Genomic DNA, 23,391 nt, shown 5'->3' with positions numbered 1-23,391 from the left:
ATGACAAGTGCCAGTACTTTCCCGTACCTGGCCTCTCCAGAAAAGTGTGAGTGTCGAATACAACGAGCGTAGATACGCGCGAAGCTTATCGTCTCGAAAAACAGCACATGATACCAGTCCTGCCCAGGAACCACAAGAAACCGGCAAAACGAACGAGCGAGAGCACGGCAGTAGCGTACAAAAGGAACTGGAAGTAATGCGCCTTGCGATCTGTGGCAGGTTCCTATCAAATTGTTAGTATAAACCGCGTATCGCATAGCGCTGGGGAAAACTTACACCCCATCCGAGGTTATCGAACTTGTCGCTGGTAATGCAGACAATAAGGAGAATGTTTCCGAACAGCCAGCTGACGACGAGTCCTGTTCGGAAAGACTTGTAGCCATCTTCAACATCAGCCTTCTCAACCTCTTCCTCCTCCTTGAAGGGAGCAAGAGCTCGGCGGACAGTCTGCTCGAATTGACTGTCGATATCCTCCTGCTCCTTCTCAACTTCCTCGACAACAACCTCGTTCTTCTCACCCTTGGTGACGTGGGCAGAGGGAAGTGCCTCAGCCTTGTCTGAGCCCTTAGTACCCCAGGAGACATCGTGCCAGTTGTTGAAGGCATAAACCATGAGAATGTTGATGTAAGTCGACATGAGAAGTAGATAGTAGGGGAAGGAGTGGAACATGTGCCAGGGATCGAGGTACATGAACGAGGCAACAAAATTGAGTCCATAGATGGTGATGAGGGCGACTAAAATAACACCTCCAGCACTCGAACCGCCAAAGAAACTGTCAAGGAAAGCGTCGGTCGAGGCGAACGAGATCTGGTCTCCAATGGGCGTGTCAAAAGCACGAACAACTAGGTAGGCTGAGAGGACCAGGATGTAACCCTGAATGAGACTGAAGACCATGAAGGAAGCGATGTACGTAAACTTGGAGCCCTTGGGCCTGTTACCAAGAGCCAGAATGAACTGGAGCATGACGAAAGCTAAGTAGAGGTACTGAAGCAGGGCATTGACGACAGGTGTACCCGTGTCGCCGAATGGCCAGGCGTGATAACCGGACGCAGGCTTGGGCGTACCCACAAGATCCATGATAACGGATGTTGTAAGCCAATAAGAACCAAGAGAGAACCATGCGAAGAGAGTGTTGAGAGTGGTGTAGATGAGTTGAATGTGGAGGAAGAACATGCGGATGATGTTATGACCCGACTTGTACATTCGTCCGAAATGCATCAGTGAGTATAGTGTGGCAGCGAATGAACCGTTGAGCCATCGTCGACGTTGACTAATGAATTCAGCTGCACCTTCAGGCACATCGGTTTCACCCTTGGCAGCCTTGATATAGGACAAGTGCCACTTCTGGCCAGCCTTGGCGACAAGCTCAAAACAAAGAATACGATCCTCGGCCAAGAACATGTTCTTCTTGAAAATGTTCATACCATCGATACCCTTCTTACCAAGCATCTTAGACAAGGTATGATCACCATGGAAATACTGTTCCAGCGGGCGGCCCATGATGGCTCGGAATCGGTAGGCCGAGAAAGCACCAGGTAAGACAGAGACATAACCAAAAGAAGACTCGAGAGGCTTGTCCAGAATGTTTGAAATCTTGTACTCGAAGTTCTGGACGGCAACGAGGGGGTTGAACAGCTTTTTTCCCCCTTTACCCAACATAGCGTGAATTTCACCACAAGCACCTCCCAGGTCCTTATCGTTGTAAAATCCCTCCCAAAGAGCAAGGAGAGATCGGGGACTGGGCTTGGTACCTGCATCAAGCAGGATACACACCTCAGGATTCAAGATACGGCCGAATGCGTTGAACAGCCATCGATGCGAGTTAATCTTCTTGGTGTTCTTTTGCTTCAAACAGAAGATCATTTGAACTGGTGGCAAGTTCTGTGTGCCTTCGTTTGTGGGTCGAATAAGCTGCTGGTTGGGCGTGACGGAAAGCTGGCTAGTGTATTCGAAGATGTGAGCAACAGTCTCCTTGCCGTCGACATCCTTCTTGATAACACCGTCCTGGTACACACCGACAGTAGCAAGGACATCCAGAGTATTCTTGTCAGCCTTGTCGATACCATCGAAAACCAAGCATACAACGATCTTCTGCCAAGCTGGACCGCCCTTGTTCCAGAAGGTCGACTTCTTCAGGTTGACGATGTCGCGGATGTTCTGCATGGTGTGATGCAGTGTTCGTGCGAGAAGAACCTTGTCTTCGTTATAGTATGTAATGGCGATCAGCAACTCAGTGTGTCGGTTGTACATGCGAGGTCGCAAATCGTAACCGTTCTTGAGAGTGAAGTCGTTGGGATCACAGGTGGCAGCGGTATATCGCATCTTATGGAACTCTTCGGTACCACTCTCAGCGTCGCGATACTGGGGCTGGACAGCATTCTTGATTGCACTGGGAACAGGGTAATCAATGCTCAGAACTGAACCCTGAACAAGCTTGATCTTTCGGGTTTTCGAGCGGCCAAGACCACCACCCATCTGAGGCTGCTGCTGTCGCTCAACCCAGCTGTCTTCGGGGTCGAAGGCAGAGTCGGGGCGAGGGAAAGGGGCAGCGGCGTCAAGGTTACCAAACTGACCAAAGCTGCCTCCATCGCCATATCCAGTAGGTCCCTGGCCAGGCATGGTTGACGAGGCTCCAGGGGCATAGGACTCGGTGAGACTGTAAGCAGAAACGGGGCGATCGGGGGGGGTACGGGCGCCAAGTCGATCTTGGTCGTAACCTGAGTTCAAGAGACCGCGGCCCTGCTCCTCGTCGTTCTCTTGAGGGGGGAGATGGTACTGCTGGAGAAGAATTAGTCCTTGTCATTCAGCATTAAGCCATGGACAAAGAATGTGCACTCACGCTTCCGCCAGCAGGAAGGTCCTGCAAAGCATGTCCTCCATACTCCTGATCACGGCCATTGTACGCCATGGTGAATAGTTATGCTCCCGTAGGCGCTCAGCACTGTTGGGATTCTAGTCGATGAGCTTGGGATAAAATAATGCGCGATAGCGATAGCGGTGCGAAGTGAAGATGGTGTTGTGAGTTTTTCTCTAGTCGAGATAGGAGCTGAAACAGGAGGAAGGAAATGCGAATGGTGGTCACGGGCAGCCACCTATTGAATAGGTAGCAGTGGCAGTTTAGTAGCTCTAGTACCTTGGCCCCAGCAACAGTCGACAGATACAGTAGGAAACTTGAGGCGCCAGCCTCAAAGAAATGGTGATAGTTGGGGCGGGGGGGAAAGGATAAGGAGGATGAAGTTGAGGATAGGAGGGAAGAGGGATAATGAAGGCAAAGAAGAAGGCTAGTGGCAGGGTTTATTTTTCTCCTCTCCTCTGAGAAAATGTTTTGATGAGAGGCCCTGGGAACGAATCTCGTTTTGCTCCACGACTGGGCTCACAGCTTGAGAAAGAGAGGTAAGAATAGGGGACTCATCTCGCGCTAAGCCTGCTGAGCCACTCCACTCCGCCATAAGTTGGTACATACTTGGGGGGCGAGGATCCATCCCATCTCCAGCTGCCATCCCTGTCAAGAATCAGATACCCGCCCTCTAAGAAACGAGAATCTGACTGCAGTGCATTATGGGCTTGTGAGTTCCCTGATGGCGATTCACAGTCGTTGACGACTAACGCGCAGATATCCTTTGACCTGGCGGAGCGTTGAGACGGGCATGCCGTCAAGCTTTACTGGCTTCCTGCACGTTGAAGCATCTCCCACGGGCAGAACGGACTCAAAGAGGCTTGCGGCTGTAAACTATCGAGAGATCTACAACCTACACTGTACGAATAGACGTGTGACTGGCTATCAACGTACGTACGTGCTGTACACTTCCTCTACGTCTCGTCAGCATTGAACCCAAAGCCAGCCAGCATTTCAGGGCGGAGAAGACGGCTGGTTCTTCGTTCAACTCTCATAGCGAAGACTTCAGCCACCGCAACATCTGCATTCGCCTGCTCACCGTTCAATCGACCTCTTTTTTTCCCAACCCGTCTTACAGTTCACTGGACCCAAGTTCCTTGAAATGAGGAACTAGAGTGCCACAGATTATGGAGATAACTACGGGACCCTGGCGCTTTGCATTGTTGTCCATCCAAAGACAACGGGGCATGCCACTGACAGGAGATGCCCGATGCCTAAGCTGAGAATTGTCGGGTCTCATCTGCATTGCTGCTCGGGCCTGGCGCCTACCGCTTGCTCAATACTGAGTTACTAACTGTGTTGCACAGTACTCTGCATACTCTACTGTTTCAGCGTGTAGTTTAGTAGTTTAGCAGCTTCTGCGGGGGGGCAACACAAAGTTCCAGAAGCCAAGTTACATAAATACCATTTGATTCCCCTTTTCCTTCAGCCGCCAGCTTGCCGGAAGATCGTCATCCCCTTTCTCCCGCCACATGCCCTTCGCATCGTTGTCCGGTACGGGCAATGGTCCCTAATTTCCCTCCAAAGGCACGGGCTTTGCAGTCCGGCTGCCTCAGGAACTTGTACGCCAGCCAGCCATCGCCTTTCGTTTGGGAGTACCCGCACCCAGCCCTGTTGGCTTACGATCCTTTCCCTTTGACATCAGCCGCTGAGCCTACTGCAAGCCTGCTCACCTGCACGACTTTTGGGCCATGGCAGCTAGTTCGCCAGAACCCGTCAGCAGTCAGATTTAACCATGTCCCGGATTGCTGCTTCGGTGCTTGGTAGCTGACCGCCAACGAAGAACAAACAAAACGGGCACCATTACTCAAAACGAAGCATATGTTTGTGTTGCTTCCCATCTCTACCTTATCCCCTATCTCTAGCAGGATCCCAAATGGTGACATTCAGGCGATTCCTCCCTTGTCTTGAGGTTACTTGGCTAAAACGCTTGACTGGGTTAGTCTTTTGTCCAAAACACGACAAAGAATCTGCCACAACAAAGCGTATGTTCTAAAAATAGCCGATCCTGTCTTAGCAACTTGAAATTAGCTGGAGCGAGCCGACAACTGGCTGGGCTTGCTCAGCCTGGCTGGTTAGAGGCATTGATGATGCTGGGGTGCAAGCATGGTACGTACATGGTATTTTACGGTCTTATCCGTTAATTTAGTACCTTACCTCTCTGTTCTGAATTCTATCCAATGTTGGACGAGTGAAGGGTGGTGAGATTTGTGGCCCGCCATTCTGACTGCATCTTGTTATGTTGAATTTGCAGACAAGGCCACCAAGTAGCGGGCTTTGAAGCTGAGTTGCTTCCAGTCGAGCCAACGTCTAATGCAATGGCGCGGAATCCTTCGTCCTCACGTCAGCTGGCAGTTGATGGGAACCTCAGGCTCCCCAGCCCTACGGTTGAGGCACGCAGCTATCGAGCTTACTCGAGCTGTTCGCATTTGTTGTGCCCGAGATTCGTTGCATATCCGTTACCGGATCTCTTTATCTCACATATGAGCTCATGCATCTAACGTAGGACTGTCGCTATAGGTCTTCCGGTAGGCCACTACATATCAATGCTCTGGCTAGCAACTGTAATCAATTAGCCTAACACAATCCCCGGTACCGTCAATATCGAGCAACCTGTGGTCCCCATCCTCAGTTGCTTTTCCGAGACATCGGCTGGTTCTGGTCCAGTGATAAGAGAAACATAGTGAAGCTCGTGGCCTGAATGTCAAGATCCCAATGACTGCTACACTGAAGACAAGTAAGGCAAAGGGCTACCAAATGTCTGAGTTCTCTAGTGCTGTGCAGCGCCGGAGCAACACGAGTCATTACTGCACGGCATCTACTCAACGTACTAATAAATGTTGCCAAGGCACAGCGACTGAGCAGTCAATGATTAATTAATAAGGTAAATACTGTGAACGGGTATCTATCACTTACACTGTATTATTGTAACGAATAGATAGTACTTATATTTTACTCGAAACCCTTGTAAATACCCAACACGGGTCTATCGTTGCACACTACCACAGGGTAAACAGCTCGACATATTCAATCCGACAACACAGGACTACGTTGAATGCGCAACAAGTAATTTACATATTCGGATTCCAAAAAATATCGCAGAGTCGCTGGACTATTGAGGAGTTGAGACGGGGCGTACGAAACCGGATAACCTCCCGATTTTCGCGAAAGGTATAAACTTGACATTCTCTAGTATCTGAAGATGAAATTCATGTCTGGTACCACATAGTCTTAATATCATAGCATGTAAGATATTGGCACATATCACCTGCAGATAGCGAAATTGAGAAACATGATGCTTCCGCAGTGGGTCAAAGTTTTCGATCATGGCACAACGGTCGAGCTAACATGATATATATTCGCCTCGTCAGAGACCCGATGAACAGGGTGGAAGTATACACGAATGTTGCCAAGAGAAGCAAAAGTCTACGGTCAGATTGCAATGTTGAATTATGATTCGCCAATTGTGATATTTGATATAGGCCGCCAATATGAAGCCCCAGACATTAACAGCCAAAGAATAACGGGTATGACCCTGCTGATAACATTTGTTGATTATAAAGCCGAAGCTAAAAGTCGGGCACATTGGATTCGGCGTAAATGCATTTATGAGCGCTACTTCTTAATAATCGAGGGGTGATGGCGAGGCAAGCTTTTTCTCTTGCATCGGGAGTTTGTTGTTTCGGATTTAGGGACGCGCGTCTGGTGCAGACAATGCATTTTCTGCAGAATTCGCCCAAGTCTGGTATGCAAACTCGTGCCACCGGTGAGACTCTCCATCATGGTTGGCCAGAACTACACTCCCAGAGTATGGGATTCGGGGAAACAGGCTGTAACTCTACGGAGTTCGGTAGGGTATAACATTTAACATATAACGGCCTGTCTTGATAAGGCCGTTGCGCTGCAGTTATAGTCTTGAACCCAAAGTTGCCTCTTCTCCTCGACGTAGAATCAAGAACCTTATGAGTAGTGCATTATATACTGCATGATGCCTTTTTGTTCGTTCGTGTTCACCTGAAGCCAGCGTCCAGTTGATGGTTTGCGGCACCTGAATTAATAGCTCAACGGGCGGCACTGGATCTAGACCCACATCGACTGGTTAAGACAGTGTCTGGCCAGGATCCTCAGGGGCTTCTGGCACTGCTTAGTGGATATCATGCAGGGATACTACAAGCTTTTCCATAAGCCAGTCTTCACCCACGGAGCCACAATATCAGGGGCTGATATACAGTGCGAGTAGTTTACCTGTTTCGCCATCGCTGAAAGAGGCAGAGTCAAGCATCAGCATCCCTGCTGCACCATCTCCTCTTGCTCCAATCGATGTCTCGCACCCACCAACAAAGCAAGTGTGTGTGTGCCTCTACTTTGACTTGACCTCCTCCCACCTCCCGCCGCCTCCCGCTTGTGCAGTTGATTTCGCTCCTTCATCGTTCTTTGCAACCCCAGACGATCGCATCAATTTCTCATCGACGGCCAACACCTCCACGCATCGATTTGAACCGAATCGAATCCCGAGAGAGAAGAAGCCCGGCTTTTCTTTCTCGTATTTTATTACTCGAATCAATCGCCCGGTCGATTATGTCTCCTTGCGCCTCCTAACCAGCCTTCCTTTTCATCTGAGCTAGCCTCTGAACCCACACTCGTTTCTCACTCATCTCACTTCGACTATCACGGACTCGATTTTGGATATACATCGACTTGTTCTGCTCGTTCTTATATACAGGAAATCGACTACCAAGAAGAAAAAAACACATAATCATTCCATCTCTCCAAGCCCTGTCGCAGATCACTATTCGAGTCAGCGTATTGCCAAGCATTGTTGATAACCCACCACAACTTGTGCCTGACTGATCATCCGAAGCGATCGACATATCTTAACAGCCAAGCATCATATATCATCGCATTCGCTCCATAAGTCTTCCATACCCAGACGTCGCCATGATGGAGAGGTCAGGATACCTTGTTGCCAGGAACCTGGATGAGTTAAACCATGGTAAGTCAATCAGAGAGTTGCCGGCATGTTCAGTTTCACAGCCCCTAACAATCGTCCCTAGCATTCCAGCTTGTCCCTCGAAGCAAGGACTGTGTGAAATGTGACGATGATACACAACTTGAATGTCCAAAGTGCGCAGATAACGAAGTCTGCCAATTCACCGTTCCCCTCGACTGTACCATGTGTGCTACATCCTTCTGCGAAAAGGACTCGGACAACTCCAGCAACACCGGCGGCGGCGGCCCAAATGTTGGTGCTATCGTTGGTGGTGTTCTCGGTGGCATCGTGGTCATTGCTATTGCTACCTACATAGTATGGAGATTCTGTATCAAGCCGAAGCGTTCGCAGATCCCCACGTCTATATACATCGAAGACACAGACGCCATTCAGAATGAGAAGGATGCTGCCTCAAGAGGAACTCGCCCGCACTCCACACACACCGTTCACTCAATCGCATCAACAGTTCTCACGCGAGCATCAAACATCATCCAGATCGCATATATCCCTGGCGTCACAAACCGAGCGACCCCGACATCGCCAAACGTTCTTGTCCCTCCAGTCCCACCGATCCCTATGCACCATGCCGAGGCCAACCGGGGTCTAGGACACGACGACCAGCATTTCTTTGTTCCTGGCGATCTCCGAGACTCTACCTACTCGGGGCTGTCAGGCTACTCGGACCGAACATCATACGCTCGTACCTCTTACGCACCTCGATCTAGTGTGGCTTCTACGATTTATGGAAAACAGGCTCAGGTTCTTACACCTGCCCAGACTGGAATGAGAGCCAAGCCCACCGTTGTCAGTGTCAAGTCCGTCGGTAACAACAGCGGCGACATGGTGGCACCTCCAGTCCCTACAATTGACTTCGAGAAGTTTGGTGGTGGCAGGCCCAAGAGCGGTGCAAGTGCGTTCAGCGTCGGCTCAACATTCCTCAACAGCGCCAATACTGCTACGCAGGCTCGTGCACAGGTGGTCAAAGTTGGAACATTAAAGAAGGTCGACGTGGGAAGTAAGACAGAATCGGACACATCGTCATCAACCATGGCACCATCACCACCAACAACACCAAGTGGCCGTGTTACTAGAGATTCGAGCATTACCGTTATCGATGAGTCACCTTCTGTAGACCAAGGCCCTTTCTCGGACCCCCCAGAGCGATCTAGTCCACAGAAAGCAAACAAGGCCCCTAGCCTTGGTGCCGTCATGGAAGATTCAGTAGGCGAGAATGACAAGCCTCTGACTCTCACGCGGCGGGACAGCAGTCCTTTTGGGGACAAGCACGCGACAAAAGAGTAGCTGCTGCGTCACTCTACTCTGATATAGTGCAACTTTCTCATGAATATGTCACGAATCTAGCCGAATGTTGGTCAAGGGACATGGACTAGAATTTGTCTTTTATTTATTTTCTTTATGTTATATTCACTTCATGCCAACTTTTATTGGAAGGCAAACACAGAATTGTCACGGGATATGGCACCCTTTTTTATGTTATACTCAGGGTAGCGGAGAAGGACTTGTTAACAGCTATGGCGTCTTGGAAGGAAGGCCGTGGCAACGGCTTCAGGGATGCCTGTAGGCCTCGGAAGTCTCTATGTGAATATTGAATAGAGATGATTCTATATATGTTTGTGTATCCGTGATGGGTGCCACCCCTGATAAGCCCCCAACCCGTTGCGGCACCTGGAATTAGCCCTGTAGTACCTTGCCATTGGAGACATGAAGGATGCAAATATGTATCCCGTCGCCTGTCTCTATATACTGCAAATGATTGCAGAGACAGGAGCATCGATACCTGCATAGGAATCAAGATACAATGGGAACATGTAGAGACTGGTTATCATTGTCACATAGTGTCCTCTGGGTAGCTTGGGTAAAATGAGTTTCATAGTCTACAATCCAAGTAGAACCAGACCTGGGATGAGAGGGATTGTAGGTCAGTTGTTAAACCCTTTCTTTCCCAGCACCTCGGGACGTTCGGGGTTTGTCAGTACTAGACTACCTAATTACATTAAGTATGGATTTCGTCATACCAGGCATTGTTGAAAGCCGGCCTCTCAGCCACTTCCCCTCACAATAAAAATGCTATCGCACGAAGATCGTCGTGCCTAGACTGTCGATCTCGCGAGGTTATCGCCATGACTCGGCCGAAAGACAGCACTGCCTATTGGCCACTAGATTGATCATCTTTAGCATCGCAACTCGCTGAAGATAAAACGCCAATTCGATTGACACCGTGGTCCATATACGTTTTTTTTCAGGCTATGGGTCCTTGGTGTAGCTGTTTTAAGCCCTTTGCGATATGTTTATTGGGGAAGAGTTTCGAAACATCTGGTTCACCTGACCACTAAGTTGACCTACGACCTTTGCCGTCATTGTGTCGCCCAATAATGCCCTTGTACAAGGATAAATATGCCTATCACACCTGGGCAGCTCCTCAGTCTATGAACTGACATCTTCAAGGCGAAAACATCGTGTCCCTGCCGCAACACAATTGTACCCTAAGGGTTAGAGTGAAATAGGTGTTGCGAATGCGGGCTTATCCGTAACACTGGATATCTAGTTCAAAGCCAACATGTTGATCTTTTCTTTTGGTCGAGGCTGGTTAGAAGATTTGGCCGAGACTATCGGCGTCCTTAGATACGGCACTGTCTCTTGACATGACTTGTGAAGTGGTGGAGTTGGCTCCAAGAGCTTGTCATGAACGTCAATGCTATTGTAGGTTCGGTAAGGTTAGTACTGATAAGTTGTACAAGCCCTACTCCTCGCTCAAGTCCAGTGTCGAAACATGAGTCTTGAACCACGCCGTCTCTTCTGTGTCCTGCAGGGCTTCTCCTTGGTCCTATTCTGTCTCTTCTCTAAACCCTAGCCTCGGGATTTCTCATCCCCTGTTCCCCGAACACGTTACGTTTGATGGGTTTCTTGACCCTCCACTTCACTTAGGTTGATTCCTTTGGATGGCTGACCTTCCCCTTCTGTGCATATCCCCAGCATCCATCCATTAACTTGAACTGCCCGTCACAGCTGAGTCCTTTTCACAAGCAATCAAGTAGCATGTAATAGGTAGAGACAACTACATACAGTCGTAATGTGCCGGGTGTGACTGCCACTCGCTCCCTTTCGTTCAGGGTCATCTTAAACGCCCGCTGCTAGTCTGCTGTAGCCTCCGGCCATGACGCCGGTCTATGTTCCGGTCCTCGTCCGCCTCTGCTAGACCCCGACACGGGACGGCTTACAGATGCCCAATGGTTTCGGAGAGCAGTCTATTCGACGTCTTTGGAGTGTATGTACATACATGCATCTATGCATACATACATACATACACACTCTCGCGCATAGGTACATAGTTACGTGACTTGCAAAAAAGAACGCAATATAGGTTCTCCTCTCCTATCCTAATGTAGCGCCATAAGCTTCTCTGGGTTAGATCAAAACACGATGCTACTGTGGCTAACTTCCAAGGAGGAGTCCTACCTAGGTAGTCATGGATCTTAATCTGAAGCCCCTGCGCAATTCTTCGAGAAAAAACGAGGCCGGTAGTATCGGCATAGGCTTAACCGTATGGAAGCTTTGTTCGGCACTTGTTCTGTCACTGTGAAAGCCTAGAGCTCTACCATCGGATTTCCTGTGGGCGAATGACTAGCTGCCCATATTAGCAACAAAGGGACCATTTTTAATAATCCCAGCCCTAAATTCGATATCAAGTTGATGTCATGGGTGTCAGGTTTACCTGGGTACATGTACTTTGGGTAGATAAGATAGGTCTGTACTATCGACCACGACATTGATGCTTCCATAACAAAGTGTGAAGCGCCACTGCGATAACATCCGCAATGGGAATAAATATACATACGCGGCACGCAGTCCATCTTTCAAATGACCTGTTCTACAGCGCACCAGGTAAGGTACCTGTTTAGTAGTTAGTTACTAAGTGTGTAACCGAGTCGTTGACCACTAGCTGCATATAATAAACAAGGTCCTTCTTTCTTTTTCCATCACGCTTTACTCTTTGGCGTCGTTGAGAAGTGGCATGGTTCGTGACAATTACGTGGGGTGAATGATTTGATAACCATCACATAACCTGCGAGAAGCGTGGGAGTGGTGCATGCATGCGATCAATCAATGACCATCCGTCCTACGGCCATGGACAGTAAGTGATGAGCTACCTATGTACTGTAGCTGCTCGTAAACAGAAGTATTCCACAGCGTCTCCATCGCTGATGGGGAACCTTTGTGGTTGAACATCTACTTGTAGCGTAGCGCGAGCTCGTCCATTTTCAACTGCAACGACACGGGCTCCATTCATGGATATCACCCACCCACGTTTGCGCACTAACTACCTGCCTAGCAAACCCCACCAATTTCGCTATCAGATCGATCTTTACTTTACTTTACTTTACTGGACTTGTGTCTTCATTCAAGTCGCCGTAAGACTATGCTGCGTGTGTTGCAAGAGCTTTCGAAGCAAAGCCAGAACAGCAGCTGGAAAGTAGTCTTTGGTATAATGGCAATAGATGAGATAGCATCTCCGACCAGCTCTGTGCTCTCTCAGCATCAGGGCTCGCATTTAAAGTCCACTGGCAGGGAACATGGTTCCGAGTCCTACTCGATAGATGCCAAGGTACGCCGATGCTAACGGGGCTAACACCGTGTTCATGCCCTTGATGAGCGAGCCAACATGACACAAGACACCAACAAAGGGAGGGGAAATCGGCCGTTGCATCTTTGTTGGATCCCTTTCTTTTCCCTCAGAACAAACATCTTGTACATTTCTGACGGGGTCCTAGTCCGGACCGGGTTATCAGAAGGAGCTGAGATACAGCGGATCTCACCTGTTCATAATGGTGACACGACTGCCATTACTAGGTAGGTAGTCTTTGCTTCAACAAATGTAGATCACCTAGGTACTCACTGTACACGATTCACAATTTCAGGAGGTTAGACACTGGGTCGGAATGGCTTGGGAATTCGTCCAAAAGCAAGCCGGAAGTAAAAGAAACGTGAGCCGAGATGCGAATCAGGATTGATGGCTATTCTTTTATCGTTGCTCCATTCTGTAGGGTTGACAGATGTTGGGAATTTCCAATCCCATAACAAAATATTATCTTCCACAAGTGACTATTATTAACCCGAAATCAGATGTAAATGGAAACCTTCGATTAGGCAGTGGAGATGTTTCCGCAAGGATGTGAGAGCCAGCGATAGGTTGCTGGTTGCAGAGGAATGCCATTCAAATTTTGGTCGTAAATTTGGAAAACAAATAGTATAAATATCAACAGATAACCTAGCGCCCCAAGAATATGCCTCTTTTTGTTCGTACGCCGTGCGCCGGTGCGGAACTGCTTCTGCTTTGGTTCGTCAATCGATGCTGCGTCGTCATGTCGCCCTACTTGTTGGGCAATTGGCCATCTAGAAATCGCAGAAAAGTAATAAAGCCCGTCTCTGATCTTATCCCCTCCGTACTTCCCACGATATCTCACCAATCATCTTCAAATCATTGGGCATATCCTCTGTCAAGAGAGATGAGGGATCGCCTCATGCGTATTTCTTGACGTTGGCCTGTTGTCGTTAGCGAATCGATCTACTCGTTCGCCTCATTTTCCTCCTCTTAGCTGATAGATTTCCAATCCGTAATGGGACGTATCCACTCATAATACCACGCACTTGGACTTGCTTCGGTCCTTGTTCCTATTTCTGTGTCTTTCGTCTCGATCGCCCCCCCTCGCATCTCCGTTGCCTGTTCGCGTCCGGCCGCTCGATCTTTCCGAGGGGCGTGAGGCTTGTTGTCGTTGACGACGTAAGATCCTAACAACGTCGTAAAACGCCTTTTCAACGTTGATGCAATTTTTGGCCGAAGCTTCTACAAACTCGCAGCCGAGCTCACGGGCGAGAGCATGACCTTCTTGCGTTGAGACCTCTCTCTCGGTGACTCGGTCGCTCTTGTTACCGACAAGCATAATGGGCACGGGCAGCTGCGGGTTTGCAGCGGAGATAGGAGAACCGGGATAAGACGGCGACGAAGCGCACGATTCTTTGACTCGTTGGATCTGATGGTGGAATCGTTTGATCCGAGTGAAGGAGGATCGTGACGAGATGCTGTAAACAAGAACAAAGCCTTCGCCATCACGAATCCATTGATCTCGTAGTGCTGTATATTCCTCTTGCCCAGCGGTATCGAGTACTTCGAGCATGCAAGGTTGGCCATCGATGACAACCTGCTTTCGGTATGAATCCTCGATCGTGGGGTCGTACTGTTACAGAGGTGTTAACTCAATGTCACCAATAAAGCGAAAACAAAACTGCCATGTCCAACTTACAGTCTCAACAAAGTGCTGCAAACATAGCTGAATGGTAAGAGCTGTTTTTCCAACACCGCCGTCTCCCAGAACCACCAATTTGTATAGCACCATTCGGCCAGCCATGATGATGGCGACGTCGAGTAAATCGACAAAAGGTAGAGCCGATAAAAGAGGAGAGAGATTGGGTCTCGCAGGAGAGAAACACGACCCAAGCGACCAACGGACCGGAGAGGGGGAGGGTGGAGAAAAGAGGGGGTGGTCGGTAATTGAGGCTCACGAGATGCAGTGTCGATATATCCAAGGTGGTTGGAGGTTGTGAGGTCGAGGTCGTCTTCACGGGTAATAAAACAGAGGCGAAGGTGAGAAACGGAGGAGGGGGTGGCTTGATGGAGCAAAGAGCTGTGACCAAGCGAAAGCGGCGGCAGTGGCAGTACCAGTAGCAGCACCACAAAACGTAATGGAGGCAGGCAGGCAGGTATGTGCTGACTTGTAGCGGCGGCGGCGGTGGGCGTCAAGGCGTCAAGTGCGTCAAAATGAGGCAGCTGGGAGGGCGGAGGGGGTCGACGGCAGTGCAAGGCAAATCAATGCGTAGCGATGAATGCAAGGCTCAAAGACACGAGGCAGGGCGCGGCAAGGCAGCTACAGATGTTGACGAACAAGCGCCAGTGGCAAAAAAAAAAAAAGGATAGCACTGGACCGGGCTGGTAGGGACTGGTAATAATAGCAGTCTGTTTGTGAGTTTGTAGTGTCAATATCCGTCCAAGAAAGAGTTGGGAGTGGACAAGAGGGAGATGTTTGGTCTAGGTCTAGGTCTAGACGTAGACGTGGAGCTGCTTGGACTCTGAGTGCTAAGGAAGGTGAGTTACTGGACTGAAGGACAAACGGAGGAAGTTGGCTTGCTCTTGCACATTGGGCTTTGAATTGGGATTGGGAGAAGACAGCCCAGCCCAGCCCACCTCCAGTCAAGCTAAGGTGGAGAACCCTTTTTTCCCCCCTCTTACCCTTTTCCTTCTCTCTCCCTCTCCCAACCTTACGCTTACCCAAATATTTGAGCATACTGTAGTGGTACTTTCACTCAGTGCTAGCAGGCCCTTGAAGGTGGGCGCCCTGGACTCCCAGGTTGCAATCCAGGCGGGGCGCCAGGTTTTACCAAATACCTGGGTGAAAGGTATCCATGCGATGGAGACGCGGCAGCGGTACTCTCTTCCTATGGCCCAGAGGAGAGGCTAGAGGTCCTTGGAGGGGTTCTCTAGGTTCCCTAAGGGGGGATCAGCAACCAAACAAGCCACTTCACCGTGCAGACGGTCTGGTACCTTGCGTGGAGGATTTACATTGACCAGAGGTACTCCCTTTTAGACTGTGCACATTTACGGATAAACCTACCTAGCGTGGATGGGGAATGCAGAAGCACACCCCAAGCTATCTCATTACTCCAGTCTACTAATAACTCCGTAGTTCAATTGCTACATAACCCTTCACGGACAAGCAGAATAGGGGATTCGTCGCCGTGGATCAACTGACGAGAAAACCCCCTACAGACAGGCAGCTTAGCGAATACCACGAGCTACCCAAGTCCCACGGAATGGAGCTGCCCTGGCCATTCATGGGTAGGATGTCGGTTCGGTGGGTGCCCCGAGAAATGGGAGAGCGAGGGTGCTGTGCTAGGCTCCTGATAGGCGAGGGATGAAGCCGGCATGGTGAAGCGGTGGACGAGGGGCATGCCCTGGTCACAAAACTCGTTGTCGAGCGTCTCCATTTCCCTCACCTTGTGGTGTTTATACCCATCACCCAGAAGTATGCATTCTTTTGCGTGCCGTGTCCTTCGATAGTTGAAAAGCTGCAGCATGAAAGCGCCTGGGACTCTGCAACTGCAACAATGCGGTTTCTTGATCATGCTTAAACTCAAGGATGTTCGGAACCCAAGCCCAGGTGAGTACCTAGGTAAGGTATTGTCGATTTGTCCAATTAAGGCACCTATCAATCCGGGCCGTTTTAAGTTATATGAAAGACTTGTCCTGTCCTCTGCCAGGTACATGATTGAGTGCCACCTTCGTCAGTGATGTGACTTCTGGTGTGGCTATTATTTGGAGTGAATAGTACAGACTAATAGGTCGTTGTTCATCGGCGGGCACCCGGGAGCCCGGGTCACGGCTCGGTTGTGTCGCGGCGGGCGGAGGACTCGACCGGATCTAGGCAGCTTTACCAGGTTTGGCCTTGGTCCGTTGCTCATACTGTAGGAATAGAGTGGATTGGAAGAGTCTTCCGTGCTGCTCTGTGATGTTGCTGGGCTGTGACAGGAACTTAGCTGAAAGAACCAACATGAACTTGGCCTGGCTAGGACAAGAAACACGCGTTGCCTGCCTGTCTGTTGCCTTTAGTGGTTTGAGTGGGGAATGAAAAGATTTGTTGTCACTGTCGTAATTCTACTCAAGTCTTTTGCAAGATCTGTGTGTGTGTGTGTGTCTGGCGTAGATGGTTTGGCAATGCTTCTTTCTTCTTCTTTATTTAGTTGGAACTTCCACCTGAGATTTATGATGAAGGATTTGATTGATCGCATATGCTGCGTTCAGTCATATGCCGTTTGGTGATCAATCGAGAAGTACAGCTGGAAATAGTTTCCCGGGCTGCCTTCTCTTTCCACAATGGCTTGATATTATTTATTTCTTCCTTCCATTTCTCGTTTGCTCTGGTTTCTCAAATCAGCATCCTTATTGTTGTGTAGTCGTCTGCATGCTGCATGCTGCATGCTGCTGCAGCCCAGCCCACACACAGGCCAAGCGGTCGCAGGACGGACAAGTGGTGTGGTTGTGTTCAGAGGGACAGGGTCCTTGTCTCCCCGGGAAGTCCAGTCCCATGGAGGCATAGTCGCATTTTAAAGAGGACCAGCCTTGGAGAAAAAGGTGGTGGCCTGTGCGGGAGCCGCTCCCAGCTCTCAGCATCCATCAAAGCTCACGTTTCTTGGATGCAGAACTGATAGAATTACCTACTTAAGTACTACTACCTGTAGTACCTACGGATACCACCTAATTAATTAATACCTGCTGTTCCCGACAAGTAACCTTAGTAGGTGCCTTCCATAGCACTTTACCAAGAGAATTTCTGTATACCGACAACGATGCATTTCCTTCGATTTTAAATAGACAAGCTTTTGCCAGCCAACATAGGCCTATTTCACCTGAACTGATCGCCCAGTCATGCCCTTAGATAAACAAGCATCGCCTAATGAGCACCAAGCTCCAAGCATTTCCAAAGCCGCGCTTGTCGAGCTCCCAGTGGCAAGTGACCGGCATTGATCCAATCCTTTCCTTTCGGGTTCTTTCAAGGGACCCGGCGCTACTGTACGGAGTGCGAGGACGGGATTCCACGCTCCTACAAGGCACGGCACAGCACAGCACAGCACAGTAAGTAACGTCTCTGGCTGTTGTGCGTTACGTCCCGTCTGCTCTGGGGTATCTCCACCCCTGTCACTTGCTGATCTCACTCATCGGCGAGCTTTGATTCTCCACCAGCGTTTCGACGACGTTGGAGAGACAGAGGGAAGAGAGGAGGTTGGATTTGGAGCAATCGGGCTGGTTGGGCACCAGACCAATGGACCAGCTTCGGAAGAGGACAAGATGGAATTTAAGTTGAGTTATTGTGCTGAAAGAATTTAATGAAAGCGCTTTGGCGATTTCAGTTGCCAAATAGGCTTATCAATACATCAAATAAATTACAGGATCCTAAAATCTAGACCAGATTGGCCGACCGAGTCTTGGATGCGCCAAAAACCAACGCCAAGAACGTTACCGTCGTTTCTTTGCTTTTTATTACTTCCCGCTAACGGTGTCCGCGGCTTTAAGACACGGCAAAACCCATTACTTGCTTTTGTGGCTTTTGGCGATAGCATCAACATCATGTTTTCCACTGTTGGGATGGAAAACGAGCAAGCGCCCGACAAGCAACAAATCCCTTAGTTATAAATCAAGTAATCCCCAAACTGACTGCATCCTCTTGGCATCAGCTAATCGGTCCACCACGTAATCTTCCAATCTTCCGAAACACGACTGCCTGCCCTTCTAGAGCAGCATGCCCATGTCAAATGCTACATGCATGGGGATTGATATTCCACCCGTCTCGGTATTCCATAGAGACCCTGCTTTTTTTTTTGTTTTTTTTGTTTGTTTTTTTGTTACCGGACTCGCATGCTTGACACGCACGAAGACAAGCTTCGGACTACAGCCGTGCATACAGACGATCACCAGCCACTCATTCAAATACGCGACTTGATGGCTAGTGAGATCTATTCGAGTCGAGACACCCGATGCTAACACGAGGATCGAGAAACGGCGGCGCCACTCTATTATGGTCTCTGGGAATTTAGGCGGCCGCGGGACCGGCGTTTATCTTACCTCGTCACGCCAGTCAGGGATCATGTCCGTGTTCAGTCTTCACACAAGGGACAACTAAGTTAAGTCCACTGCTTGCATGGCAGCTGGGACATTCAGGGGCTGATGAGTCTCAGCGACCTCTAAAGACATGATGCTTGTTCCGTTGGCTCGGAACGAGTCCGTCGGCCCTTGGACGTGATATCTGCATTCGCCCTACAGTATCAACCTCACTGCATTGTCCTGAACGGGAATGCGAGAGCATACCACAGTGACACGGTGCTCCATATCACGCGAAGGTTCGTCAGAGTTGCACAGACAATGAGGGCAGCACTTGGGTCAAAGGTTTTGCTACTATTGAACTTCTCTCGACGATTGAACAATAGTACGACTGGATTGGCCAGATAGGAACTATGCAGGTGTGCCAAACACTCCCGAGACAAATCTACCCCACACCCTAAAGGTGCCAGCCAAAAGCTAGGTACCTATTGTAAACGTCTTGATACCCAGGTACCATAGTACTATGTAGCTCACCAGTTCCAGTTCAAAGGCCCTCATTACAAAGTCAGTAGAGTCAGGCCGGTCAGAAAAGAAAAGAACACTGAAACTTACTTCCAGATACGTCAGATCTCACGTTTCGAACAGGACTCTACGGCTACTTCTTAGCTCATGGCTCTCGGCCCTTGAAGCCATCCCGGATCTTGCACACCCCTATCGTGTAGGACCGATTGACACCCCATTGTCACATTTTCCCGATCACACATTTGGGTGATTTCCCAGTCTTTGCTTTGATCCGAAAACGCCATGGAAAAATTAACAAGGCTAGTCAAACGGTCTTAACTTGAGAGGGAAACTCGTATGTTGTCGGGCCGTTGTCATCTATGGGGTAAGTCAACGTTTCCCCAGACTTTCTATGGATGCGCCTTGTCGTCAGTTGAAAACTGGATATTATTGGCATCTGAACGACAGCCTCGGTGTATATCAGACCCAAGACCAGATATCTTTTGCCCTGTCATGTTGCCATGTGCTTTGCCGCCGGATGCCCCTCTTCTTGTTACTCTCTGGCACATCGCAAATGAGACCGACTAACTTGCGGGTGTTCAATCCGTGAAGCCCAACCAGCCACAGGACGGTGTGATCTGGGTTACAGGTTCATTCAATGTGCAGAGAGAACAATATCATACCCGTCTGCGCGGGTGGGCGGGATTTAGAATGCGAACAAAGGTGGTAGGAAATTAGCAGGGCTGAGTCGCCCAGAGACAAACTCTACCTATGGTTGAATACATACAGCCTTGGACTAGGTACCTAGACTATATACTCGTACTGTAAGAGCCGCAAAACAAGGTTTCAATAGGGCGAGTTTAGTTCAATGGCAGGCTCACTTGTACACTTTGGGCCTCTCTGCCACCTCGCTTCGACCGAAGGTGCTGTAAAAACTGCTCATTCAAATACCCAAAAGTTCAGCTCCAACACTTTCTGGATACAAATGCCGACTGGGCCTTAGTTCTCGTTTACTCGGGTTCCGTTAGACCTGACAGTGAACGCGGCGGAGAAAACGGAGACGGAATCAGCCACCTAGGTAGTTAGAGCCGAAAACATCAGCTCCATGATCGTGGGGTTGTTCAAGTTCGAGCCTTTATCCACTTGCGCTCATGCCGTAGCATATGTTGGCGACCAGCGTTTGTGTGATGTAATAGGATCGTATGATTGTAAGTAGAGAACTAATGATCAACCTTATTCATGTAAGCTGATTAAATATATCTCATGGTATTACTGGAAAGAGAAGTCTTGTGGATGAAGTCCGAATTGGGAATCAACACATGTGAGGTCATGACTCCAAATAGCCTAGAGGAAAGCTTCTATGCTACTAATGATAGAAACAACAATGTTATGTAACAATCCAAGTGGCTCTGGGTTGAGAATAAGGCTCCGCCGATTGAGTCTCGACCATAGGCATGCCCGAATTCATGCCTACTCAGCACTTAAATGACCAATAACAGCAACAACAGGTGCTCGAAACTTTGCGACTATCTCATGCCAACTCCTTAAGTCTCTGAGCCAAAGCCAGAAATCCTTGATCGTCTTCCGTAATCCAGATATCGACCCATTCTTTGGCGTTCTGGTACCTTTCATCTTCCTTATCCCAGGCTTCCTCTTGGGGGCGTTCGACATAGATGGTTCTCAGACCACAGGCTCTCGCGGCCTCGAGATCGTTGAGGTGTGCTGCAACCATAGAAACTTCATGAGGCTCCAGTCCCAACTCACGTGCCGCACCAGTGTATACGGCCGGGTTTGGTTTATAGGCCCCGAACTTCTCTCCTGAGAGGAGAACCTGAAAGCCTAGGTTTCCAAAATCGTTCAGGTCTCTGAGTAGCGAGACGTTGCCGTTGGACAAGGTGCTAGTTTTGTATGTTTTCCCAAGCTCATGAATACCGTCTGAGGAGTCATCCCAAGGTGTCAAGCGATGCCAGACGAGACTCAGGGATTCAATCTCAGCTGCGCTGTATAAATCAGCTAGATCCCATGCCTTGAGAAGCTCGACTAGACTGTCGTGGTGATGCTGATCAATGGTCTTCCAAGTGTGCTTTTCCGGGTCAAAGCCTCTTGTGAACTTCCCGTATGAGTTCCTCCACTCCTGTGCGAAGCGGCCCCAGTCCTCTTCGGTGAGCTTCTGAACACGAGCTTTGACATCTTGTTTTAGGTCGGAGGAAGTCTTGCGATAAGCTCGAAGCGTGAGTTCATCGGTTACGGATGAGCGCCAGTTGACGACGGTCCCGAAGACGTCGAAAGTGAGGGCTTTGACTTTGCTAAGCGGCGAGATTGCTCCTGGTGACATTGTGAACTTTCGTTGTGGGTTGTGATTTCTGTCTATATTCTGAAGTAATTTTGATCTTATGTTTGTGTGATTGTAGTAGTGTTGTGTTTACCATATCTCTTTCATCGGTTACCTAACGTTAGTACCTACCGCAGCCATCTACAGTCGCCCGTTATGTCACATGATGCCTACGCCCTTCGTTCAACAGGCACAAGTATAATGGTGAGGTGTGCCGAGGCAATTTAAGTCGGAAAAATGGACATCAAGTAATCGGCCCTGACTCACACTGCGAAAGTGAGGCCGTAAGGTATGATCATTGAGTATATTGTTTGTGATCGCACAACAGAAACTCGCAATTGTCTAGGGTATGCCAAGTCGACCTTGAATTTAAACACCTCATTATCGCTCTTCAGTCGTCCTTCGGGCTATGGTTTAACCCTTCTAAACTCTGGTACTTGATCTGAAGTAGTGCGTTATTGTTTGTATCTCTGAGTGATCATTCTTACTGATTAAAGTCATCCTCCAGTGGCGTGGAGTGATTTCACGAAGTCTGTGTCACACCAGTTTAGCTAATGAGACAACATACCAAACACAGCTTTACGAGAGACAGAGAATTCTATTATAAGAGCAGATCATATCATAGAGCAGTGAAAAAAGAAGTAAAAGACCCCGAGTACCATGATTCTCGCTGGCTCGTGGAGAATTGTATGCAAAGCATTGCACAATGTATGCAGTAGATGTTCCATTCAATACCCGTAGGTAATAGGAACAGTAGAAACCAGTCACAAAGAAAAACTCACTGAGTAGAATATATTATGTTGAACATGGTTTATGACCACCGCAGACTTGATTTACAGCAATCCCAATGTTTATCCCACAGTTCCGAACTGACTTCAATATGGGATGACACACATGTGTCCCCTATGACAACTATTATAAACAATCGGCTTCTCTATTACACTATAAACCACCATTGCCAAGTATCCTTATGTACCAACCATCCATACCGGATTACCTAGCTTGCTACAAGCAAATATCGGATAAAGAATATGGTTAAGATAATGACGTCCAGCCTGGCTTCTGCAATGCGATACAAAACATGATACAGCGGCACTGCGTTGTTTGACGACGCCGCGTGATGTAAGTCAGGTTCCACCACATTGTCGCTCCATGTAGCTGCATTGGACTCGCATCAGCAACTGATATCTCAAGCATGGTAACCATATTATCAAAATTTCATCAACGTACCCGGTGAAAGGATTGACACATTTACTCCACGTGAGGTGTACAAGATCGCAAAGAAGTCACTTACAACATCATAGAATCGGCAGACCGTGCATATGAGTATATATCTGAGTATTTGTATAAACACACTTAGTAGCTTAGGCTTAGCTTGCGAGTGCAACAAAATCTTGATCATTGTGTATATTCTCGTCGTGGAAGAACCCCACGAGGATCTCAAAGACATTCACACAGCAGGCAGAACGAGTCTCAAATGAACCGTTACCAGTTGAAGAGCTGTTTATAGCAGTATTTGTTATAGCTATGATCTTCAGCCTATGCCTCGTCGACTTGCAAGCCTGGAAAGACAAGACAGAATGTTACCTGGGTTAGACTGCATCTATAAACGCATCAGTGGTTGTTCGAAGTATTACCATGAAGCACCAAAAAACGTATCCAGTAAGCCCATATGAGTGTCCTGCAAACATGAATAGGTATATTTTGATATAGCTCCTAGTTCACAGAGTGGGTAACAACTAACTCCTTGTTCTGCCTATCCTCAATTATTCAAGGCTCAGAGGAAAGAGGGGATTAAATATAATTACAACGTCGTTAGTTTGCTTATGAACTTGTAATATTGAGGATATCTCGTGGATGTGCGTCTACTCATTGCTCCATGTCCTGACCAGATAGTCATAAGTAGTTGTTAGACAGTGAGTTTTATAAGATTTGGGGATAGTTCTCCGGAATCCTGAGCCTTCACAAGATAACATCTCCAAGAGTTGAGTCTAGGACATGAGGCA

The 23,391-nt window shown here is 48.7% G+C and overlaps 4 protein-coding genes across 4 annotated transcripts; 1 reads left to right on the top strand and 3 right to left on the bottom strand.

The window, feature by feature from the left end:
* Nucleotides 1–85: 85 nt before the first annotated feature.
* Nucleotides 86–2,908, bottom strand: FPRO_07905 (putative Chitin Synthase 1 (chs-1); the record flags this gene model as incomplete). Its single annotated transcript, XM_031233988.1, has 3 exons — nucleotides 86–223; nucleotides 277–2,778; nucleotides 2,840–2,908. 3 exons carry the CDS (start codon nucleotides 2,906–2,908, stop codon nucleotides 86–88), a joined length of 2,709 nt encoding a protein of 902 aa, XP_031083770.1.
* Nucleotides 2,909–7,834: 4,926 nt separating this feature from the next.
* On the top strand, nucleotides 7,835–9,188 carry FPRO_07906 (uncharacterized protein; the record flags this gene model as incomplete). The annotated part of the gene is made up of 2 exons (XM_031233987.1): nucleotides 7,835–7,889; nucleotides 7,951–9,188. 2 exons carry the CDS (start codon nucleotides 7,835–7,837, stop codon nucleotides 9,186–9,188), a joined length of 1,293 nt encoding a protein of 430 aa, XP_031083769.1.
* A 4,349-nt stretch (nucleotides 9,189–13,537) lies between these two features.
* On the bottom strand, nucleotides 13,538–14,311 carry FPRO_07907 (putative RAS-2 protein; the record flags this gene model as incomplete). The annotated part of the gene is made up of 2 exons (XM_031233986.1): nucleotides 13,538–14,140; nucleotides 14,207–14,311. 2 exons carry the CDS (start codon nucleotides 14,309–14,311, stop codon nucleotides 13,538–13,540), a joined length of 708 nt encoding a protein of 235 aa, XP_031083768.1.
* A 6,273-nt stretch (nucleotides 14,312–20,584) lies between these two features.
* Nucleotides 20,585–21,388, bottom strand: FPRO_07908 (uncharacterized protein; the record flags this gene model as incomplete). The annotated part of the gene is made up of 1 exon (XM_031233985.1): nucleotides 20,585–21,388. The coding sequence occupies one exon, from the start codon at nucleotides 21,386–21,388 to the stop codon at nucleotides 20,585–20,587; it is 804 nt and encodes a 267-aa protein (XP_031083767.1).
* Nucleotides 21,389–23,391: the final 2,003 nt, after the last annotated feature.

This window comes from Fusarium proliferatum, assembly GCF_900067095.1.
Source record: "Fusarium proliferatum ET1 genome assembly, contig: FPRO_scaffold007, whole genome shotgun sequence".
NCBI lineage: Eukaryota > Fungi > Ascomycota > Sordariomycetes > Hypocreales > Nectriaceae > Fusarium > Fusarium proliferatum.
This window is presented reverse-complemented; position numbering and strand designations above follow the sequence as displayed.